The 9,019-nt window shown below is 45.5% G+C and overlaps 1 protein-coding gene across 1 annotated transcript; it reads left to right on the top strand.

Moving 5' to 3' along the window:
• Positions 1 to 3,875: 3,875 nt before the first annotated feature.
• Positions 3,876 to 7,111, top strand: LOC113582847 (zinc finger protein 239-like). The gene is made up of 3 exons (XM_035535189.1): positions 3,876 to 4,316; positions 4,946 to 5,377; positions 5,458 to 7,111. Exons 2-3 carry the CDS (start codon positions 5,197 to 5,199, stop codon positions 6,228 to 6,230), a joined length of 954 nt encoding a protein of 317 aa, XP_035391082.1. The 5' UTR covers positions 3,876 to 4,316; positions 4,946 to 5,196; the 3' UTR covers positions 6,231 to 7,111.
• The last annotated feature ends 1,908 nt before the right edge of the window (positions 7,112 to 9,019 follow it).

Below are 9,019 nucleotides of genomic sequence, written 5' to 3' on the forward strand. Positions count from 1 at the left end.
AGATGTAGCCTCGAAGCTTCCCGTTTCAGCCGTTGTTTATATTTTGGTAGGAGGAAGATGGCGGCGTGGTCTGACTTACCAAACGGTGGATGAGCTAGTGGCTTGTAACTGTCCTTGTATGGGGTGTAGCAGTGGTCTAGTGTCCTATTTCCCCTGGTGGGGAAGGTTACGTGCTGGTAAAGGTTGGGCACCGCACGCTTGAGGTTAGCGCTGTTGAAATCCCCAACCACAATAAGTGCAGCGTCCCGGTGCTGTGCCTGAAACTGTGTGAGAGCCTCATGAAGTTCACACAGTGCAGTGTCCATGTTAGCCTGAGGTGGGATGTACATGGTGTTGATGATGACCGAAGTGAACTCCTGGGGAAGGTAGAAAGGACGAAGCTTGAGGGCGAGCAGCTCCAGGTTGGGTGAGCAGGAGCAGGCGAGAGTAACAACATTGGCATTGTTGCACCAGCTGTTGTTAACCATCACACACACTCCGCCGCCTCTCGACTTCCCCGAATCTGCCGTCCTGTCCATGCGGTGAACCGAGAAGAACTCGGCCGGCTGGATAGCGTGGTTTGGTACCGCTGGGTTCAGCCACGACTCGGTGAAGCAGAGGAGATTGCAGTCCCGAATGTCCCTCTGGAACTTTATCCTGGCCCGGAGGTCATCGAGCTTGTTATCCAGAGACTGGACGTTGTCTAGCAGGATGCTAGGTAAGGGAGCTCGGTGTGCCCGAGCCCTCAGCCTGTTCCTGACGCCGGCTCGCTTCCCTCGAGGCCTTTACCTCGCGCCGCGTCTTTTGTTTTCCCTCAGGATCTCCGTCGGCCATCTTGGGTCCGGGGTTACAGACGGCTTGAGGTGAGTGCTATGTAGATTAAGAGAAATAAGGGCGTCTCTGCTGTACGAGATACGTGCCGTGGTGTGTAGAGAAGGGCTGCGGAGAAATCAGGGGTAGCGGGAAGAGCGAAAAGAGCGAAAAAGATAGTGAAAAGAGCGAAAAAAGTGCCAGGTGTGGACGGAGCAGTCGTGACGGCAGCCGACCTCACCGGCGCCATCCAACACTCAGCATGGTGGTGTTGGAAGTGCTGCTCCCAATCCGGACAAACTGAGGTCTACCAGTCAAGAAATCCAGGATCCAGTTGCAGAGGGAGGTGTTCAAGCCCAGTAAGCTCAACTTTCCAATCAGATGCTGAGGAACAATGGTGTTGAATGCTGAACTGAAGTCTATGAACAGCATTCTTACGTAGGTGCCCTTTTTATCCAGATGTGTGAGTGCCAGATGAAGTGTGGTAGAGATGGCATCATCTGTAGCGCGGTTGGGGCGGTACGCGAACTGCAAGGGGTCCAGAGAAGGGGGAAGCTGGGTCTTGATGTGTCTAATGATGAGTCTCTCGAAGCACTTCATGATGATGGATGTGAGTGCGATGGGACGGTAGTCATTGAGACACGACACCGTGGGCTTCTTAGACACGGGGACGATGGTGGTGGTCTTGAAGCATGTTTGGACCACGGCGCAGCTCAGAAAGATATTGAAGATGTCTGTCAGGACATCTGCAAGCTGGTCAGCACATTCTCTGAGCGCACGACCCGGGATGTTGTCTGGTCCAGCAGCTTTCCGGGGGTTAACTCCACACAGACTACGCCTGACATCAGCCCCCGTCAGGCACAGCACCTGGTCATTTTGCGGAGGGATGGACTTTTCTGCTGCAACGTTGTTCTGTGTTTCAAACCGTGCATAGAGGTCAATCAGTGCATCTGGGAGGATGGCATCACTGTCACAGGAAGGTGGTGTTTTCCTGTAGTTAGTAATGGCCCGAATGCCCTTCCACATGCGCCGTGTGTCACCAGTGTCTTTGAACTGTCCATGGATCCTCTGTGCATGTGCACGCTTTGCTTCCCTGATTGCACGTGACAGTTTGGCTCTTGTTTTCCTGAGAGCCTCTCTGTCACCTGATCTGAAGGCTGAGTCACGGGAACTCAGTAGCATGCGCACCTCAGCAGTCATCCATGGCTTCTGGTTGGGGCGTGTGGTGATGGTCTTGGAGACAGTAACATCATCAATGCACTTGCTGATGTAGCCAGTTGCTGATGCTGTATACTCTTCCAGGTTAACAGTGCCACCGTCAGTAGCAGCCTCCTTGAACGTGATCCAAGTCGTCTGCTCAAAACAGTCCTGAAGAGCAGAGATGGCTCCTGCTGGCCAGGTTCTCACCTGCTTCAGAAGCGGTTTCGAGCGTCTGACGATCGGTCTATATGCAGGAATCAACATTACAGACATGTGATCAGAGTATCCGAGGTGGGGGCGGGGCTCCGCCCGGTACGCATCGGAAATGTACTGGCAGTACTGACTTGAGATTTGCGTGGTTGAAGGCTCCGGCGACAATAAACAGTCCGTCTGGATGAACGTTCTGCAGTTCACTGATGGCTCCATACAGCTCCTGGAGAGCCTCTCGTGTGTTCGCGCTGGGTGGAATGTACCGCACGATTATAAACACGGAGCTGAATTCCCGCGGTAAATAAAAAGGTCTGCATCCGACAATAGCAAGTGGTGAGCAGTACTTAACGACAAGCACAGAGTTTTTACACCAATATATATACCAGTGCAATGAGACGGATATTCATAAACCAACCGTATCTGTCAAGTACAAACCTCTATTTTGGAATTGGTTCTCCTCGTCGGTCTTTAGTTTTGCTTTCACTGATACCTGGTTTCCGACATGGGTGATTTCTGTTTGCGCTTCTTAGTTTTTTTTATTTATTTATTTATTTATTGGGGGCGGGGCTTGTTTGTTTGTTTGTTTGTTTTTGCGTTTTCGGAATGTTCTGACGTTTTGTAGGTCCCTGAATCGCATGTCAGATAAAACTCGATAAAACCTACCCGCTCTGTCCTCTGCTCTTACGTTGCTATCTTGAAAGAATGCTGTCATATTGAATGCTTCACTAATGCTTCACTGCGCAGTCCACACTAGCTGGATAATGTGCAGTTAGCCTTAGTAACGAGTAAACGTTTGGCTAAGTGACGTTTCGACAACTGTGGCTCATAATTCAGCGAGGTTTGTAAATTAATCTATAAATGATAATGAAAAAGGGACAAAGTAGGACAAATTAATAGAGGTATGCCAGGCTAACATCCAGCCTGCGGCCTGCGGTTTCACCTGTAGTTGCATTTTGCAATCAATATAATAACCCTCGCAAGGGGGCGGGGCGGGGCAGCAATGTATGTATGCACCTGCTTTGTTGGCTTCATCCACTACACGCCGTTTACATTAATTATTATTATTACTTTTTTTCTTACCTGGAGGTGTCGGTATTCGGTTCTCTGCTTGTTAAAATCGCCATTTCCACACAGAAGAAGTAGAACAAACAAACCGCCTGTTCTGCTTATCCTCAGAAAATGTCATTTACCGAATTCAGAATCTTTAATGTTATTTGGAAACGTTGACAAACGTGAATTGGACAACTATAAAGCGAATTATTAATAACATTGTGTATTGTTTGTTCCAGAGACTTCTTCAGTCTCCGCGCTTGCGCATTCCGTGTGCACTATGTGTCGTTAACAGTTAATGTTCAAGCCCGGAGTTTTAAAAAATAATCCCTAGTGATTTATTTCTACTTTTATCCTGCCTGCTATACGCTGCACACCGAGAATGTTAAACGTTAGCACCGATGTTGACAGGGAATTGAGAGTAACGTTGCATCGCACAAATGAATCTGACAACAGTTGCACGAAATCGGTCGGGACCCATCTGACTATGCTGAATATTGGAATTCTTGAAGGTCTGCAAACAGAAAACACGCATCTGAGGAAGTTGATAACGTCACTGGAGGCTAAATTAAAATGGAAGGAAGAGGAAGAATTGCGCAAAGAGGTTCGTTTATGAAATAGTCCGTTGAGTTCTCGACACGAACCAACGCACGACACAGTTTATGGCTTCCGGGTTTTAAACGTCCGCGTTCGGATCATGAAGGGATTACTTAGCCGAGTGGGATCTCGTGAACTGTGCATCGGACGAGTGCCTGAAACTAAGTTAAACTCATGAGAACCTCGGTCATTATTAGACTTGAATGTAGAGTTTGTTTTCCCATTATTGTTTCTTTGCGCTTTCTTTTTATAAAGGCAACAAACTTCAATGTTTGAGTGGATGTAAGACAAGCCAGTGTCTTCGGTGAGGCATTTTTAAAAGGTTAGGTTCCGTAAAGTTCCCTATGTGCAGAGTCCATTGCTTTCCATGCTGTGACGGTCCTGAACCAGCCATCTGGCTGGTTATAAAGCCGTCAGCATGGGATTCGGGTGCGTTGGAGCGGGAAAACATGGAACTCCGCTGAGAAGTGGTAACTGCAGCTCCCATTCACATAGAAGGAAGACTCAGCACAGCAATTCAATACTATTACTGTTGAAAAGTAGAAACATTTCTATCTTTGATGCCAAGATATTGCACCAGAAGCTTTTTTTTTTATATTGCGTAAGCAAAATGGCGTGGAACGCTTTTTTTTGAGAATTAATTACTCTCTTAATTGCTTTTGCAAAAGTACATTTCATTGCACTTCACAAACTGGCTATACTTGGAGACTGATTGTTCCCATCTGTGATGCGGTGTGGCTGCTCCCTTGTGGCTGGTGCAGTTGCGGGTTTAAGATGTCACTGCTGAAACAGGCGAATAGCAGAGTGCAATCATGCAGATGCACAGAGGCAGTTAATTAATTCAGAGGGACCCCGGAGGTTGGTGTGTCTTGTGTGTGCAGCCCTTGGGTTGGAATTTAATTGAAAAAGACAAAAAAAAAAAGTTGAAGCCTAATATTTAGTTTGCTTCAACCTTTTGCAAAAGGAATACAATTCATTAAATTACAAGAGACAATAGCTCAGCCTCAATATATATTGCGCTGTGTCAGTTTTTGATTTTTGATCAGTCATCGACAACTGATATCAATGTCTGAACCTTTGTTGGTTTTGTGCTTTATAGGTGGAATTTGATGACTTTCAGTATGAAGACAGTGGAGAGCAGCTTACAGTGCAGGAGCTAGAGGATGAACCCAGTCTCTTGGCCATTTTGAAAGCAGAGCCAAATCCTAAAGAAATGTCTCTCTGTACACACACGGAGGTCAGTGTGATCTGCAGCAAGCTGATGACAAGCCCAGTCTGCCCCCTGCAGGCCACCCTGTAGAAACACAGGATGCTGTGTGTCAAAGTGACTGCCAGAGCATTTCTCAGAAAATGGGGGATGTCCCTGGGCTCACATCTGCTTGTAAAACTGAACCAGACCCCCTGCAACTCGTGTACCCTGTATACAAGGATGAAGACCAGCAGACACCACTGGATCTGTGTGCAGTGAAGCTAGAGAACACCAGGAGAGTACTGGAGCCCAGAACCAGTGATGAGAAAGTAGTTACTTCAGGTGAGTGATGTGCTTTTATTCTGTTTTTTCATTTAAAAGTAAGTAATGCGTTATTAATTGTGGTAAAATGGTAATTACAGGTGATTGGTTGGCCTCAGTTGTTGGCAAAAGTCTCTTCACAGCATTTCCAGTGGACAACCATATGAACCTATGCAGTGGACTAAAGCTTTACTCACAGTGCAGAATTACCTTCCCTAAACAAGCTTACCTTAAAAGATACGCAAGGACATGCAGCGAAGAGAGGCGTTTCCGGTGTTACTATTGTGGCAAGAGCTTTGCGCTCTTGAGGGACTTTAAGACTCATTTCCGCACCCACGTGGAAGGGAAGTGCTACCAGTGTCCTCACTGTAACTGTGGCTTCCGCTGCTCAACGAGTCTTGCGATCCACCAGCAGATCCACACTGGTGAGAAGCGCTACCACTGCAGCCGGTGCGATCAGAGCTTTGGCCATTCTGGAAACCTGAAGAAACACCGGCAGGTGCACACCGGTGAGAAGCCCCATCTGTGCACTGTCTGTCGGAAAATGTTCTCACAGCTGTCCGTGCTGAAGATCAACCAGCGCATGCACACGGGTGAGAAGCCATACCAGTGCACGCAATGCGGCAAGACGTGCACGTGTCTGGAAAACCTCAAAATCCACCAGCGCATGCACTCAGGTGAGAAACCCTACCAGTGTCCCACCTGTGGCATACAGTTCTCCTACTCCTCCATCTTGAAGAACCACCAGAGGACCCATACCAAAGAGAAGCCTTACCACTGCCCTCAGTGCGATGACAAGACCTTCACACACTCAGCCAGCCTTACCAACCACCAGAGGATCCACATGGGGGAGCGGCCCTACTGGTGCTCCTAGTACGAGAAAACGTTTGTGCGGCCCAGTGACCTCAAAACCCACCACAGGACGCACACGGGGGAAAGGCCAATGTGCGCAATGCAGTAAGAGGTTCTCCCACCCATCGAACGTTAATAACCACCAGCGGACGCACATGGAGCCGTATCGGTGTGGGCAGTGCGGCAAGGCATTCAGCCACTGCACGTACCTCGCGGCGCGTACACGGGTGAGAGGCCTTTCTGATGCTTGCACTGCGACAAGATGTTTGTGTGCCTCGGTGACCTGAAGACGCATTACAAAATACACATGGGGGAGAAGCCGTACTCATGCTCCATCTGTGGGAGGAGCTTTGCCAAGTCACCATTTTACAGGCACCAGACAACACACACTGAAGCTAAAGATGCGACTGTAACAGTGTCTAAAGAGAGTCGTAGATGCCCACAACCATGTGACTACTGTTGTATGATAATACTGTACAATGATGGCAAAATTGTATATGTAGCGGTATCCTTAAGAGGAGTGTAATCTTTAATGCGAGAGAGGTTTAAAACCATGCTTTGTCATGATTAACAGGTCACTATCACAAATAATGTTTTGTGGAGTTTCCAAAATGTTTAATTTCCTTTCTCACATGCATTTTGAACTACATTTCCCAGGTTGCCTTGTCTTTGTCGGTCACGTGTAACAGTTGTGATGTCACCGCTTTGCCATTTTTGAGGTATGCCTACAGTGAGCGGTACAGCAAACAAGTTATCAAGTAATTAACCAATTTAGTTATTAAGTATCCTAATTTTCCAGGGAAGCGTTCCTGTGAATTTGTTACATATGGCAAATCTAAAACTTTGCCTTCTTTTCTGAGAAGGAGCTAGAGCTGTCCTCAATTAAAAGTGAAATTCACTGACTGACAATGTCATTCCTGATATAATAGGAGCTGTGACCTTGCTGTCCTCAGCTGTGATGTTCTGTTTGACCTCAGGTGCCCTGGGAGCCTGAGCTAAAAGAAAAGGCACCTTCATCAGTGTGTCATACTGAGAGGGGTGCAGAAAGAGAGAATAAAGCACAGAAGGAAGGGGATGGGGGAAGATCTGCTGGCAGACTTTCAGTAAAGAATTCAGGAGTAAGATACAGAATGATAAGGTTACCAAGTGCCCAAAGGTTGTTGAGTTGGAGCAGTGGTGGGGTAGGAGAACACCAGTAGAATACAGGAGCCCAGAATCAAAGTTGAGAAACTAGGCAAGTCTCATGTTTTAAATAATAAAATTGAATAAAGTTTATTTTATCAAAATTAATAACAGTCATTATAAAAGTATAGACTGCATAGTTCTCATCCTAAAATCTGACTGGTTGAACCCTAGTGGAAGTTGTAAAATCCTCCACACGTTCCTAAAATAATGGCCCACGTAATTTTTTTGACCAAAGTTTTGTTTTTGTTTTTTTTTCCCCAAATCACCTCCTCACCTTGCTGGCCACCTCTGGTAAAATATGTCCTCACTTAACAGATCATGTGATTCTATCCCTGTAATATAATGGCCTATGTCAGGAGTGTGACGAACAATTTTATTTTGCTCAAGTCAAGACAATATGACTTGGGCAATTTTAGACGCTTTTCAAAATGGCAGCTGCTCTAAAAAGAACAAAACTCTACCTAGCCCATGAAATTATTTCCATGATTCAGGACTCATCTCCTATTGGTAAGTGATGGCATTTGCAATATTTGGAGTATTCTCACTTATAGGAAAGTTATAATTTTATTCATTCAATCTCTTTAGCCAGCATTTTAGTTAGTAAACTAGCTAAATCCATGAAGCTAGCATTTAACAAAGAACAGAAAGTCTCCAGAATCTGTGGCTGTGACAAGTGATAACAGAAAGCCTAACACTTTTTCTGTATTTCATGTATTTCAAGGGGTGGTCAGCGAGGGCGAACACACGTGCGAAGTGCTGACGCCTTGCATGTTACGTGAAATAGAACTAACGAGGGAAAACATAACAAATAGCGTGACAAATAGAATAAAGTAATACTTAGTTTTAATAAACTAACACTGAACAAAATCAAAGATAGACAGCAATACCGGGTAAACGTTAACGGGAAAGACAGCGTAGACGGCAAATACAGAGGGAGAGTACAAGTGAGATTTAAACAAACAAAATAGGAGCAAGGAGCTATGTGTAACACAGGTTCTTATCACAAACACAATAAAAGACGGAAACACACTCTTAGCAAAATAAAGCGAGAATAAGACCGACGAGAACTAACCAACAAAGACATATTATCAAGCCTATATCAACGAAGGCGCGAGAAGAAACAATCACCAACCAACAATATACGTAGGGACGGGGTTTTTATAAGACTATATAATCAGGGATAAACTAGAAACAGCTGGAGACAAAGCGGAGGAGATGGAACCACAGAGAATGACGAAAACCCTGAAGTTACTAGGTTGCCTGGGAAACGGGGAATGCGCCAGTCTGTAGACGTGACACATGCATAGTAATATTTATTTCCACATTAAATTTGATAAATCTTGAACATAGTATTAGTAATTCTAAATAAATAATTACTAAAATAATTTGAGCAGTATTACAGTACACCTGTTTTTACAGCTTGCAAGCATGTTATTGATATATCTTAAGAGCAAATTAATTTTTATTTAATTACTATTTTTTTTAAGGAGAATTACTCTACACTGATCATGCCTCTTCCATGGAAGATGACAATGAGACTGTCATGGAAAGGATAAGGCAGCATGTACAAGGAAAAGAGTCTGTTTCAGATGAAGCAGAAAATACCTTAAAGACTCCTATTGATAT

Source organism: Electrophorus electricus, chromosome 16 (assembly GCF_013358815.1).
Source record: "Electrophorus electricus isolate fEleEle1 chromosome 16, fEleEle1.pri, whole genome shotgun sequence".
NCBI lineage: Eukaryota > Metazoa > Chordata > Actinopteri > Gymnotiformes > Gymnotidae > Electrophorus > Electrophorus electricus.

Bases quoted from the DNA above. Each gene is read 5' to 3' on its own strand.
- LOC113582847 (XM_035535189.1), top strand. From the start codon at position 5,197: ATGGGGGATGTCCCTGGGCTCACATCTGCTTGTAAAACTGAACCAGAC. The intron at 5,378-5,457 runs GTGAGTGATGTG...TGGTAATTACAG, and splicing joins TGAGAAAGTAGTTACTTCAG to GTGATTGGTTGGCCTCAGTT.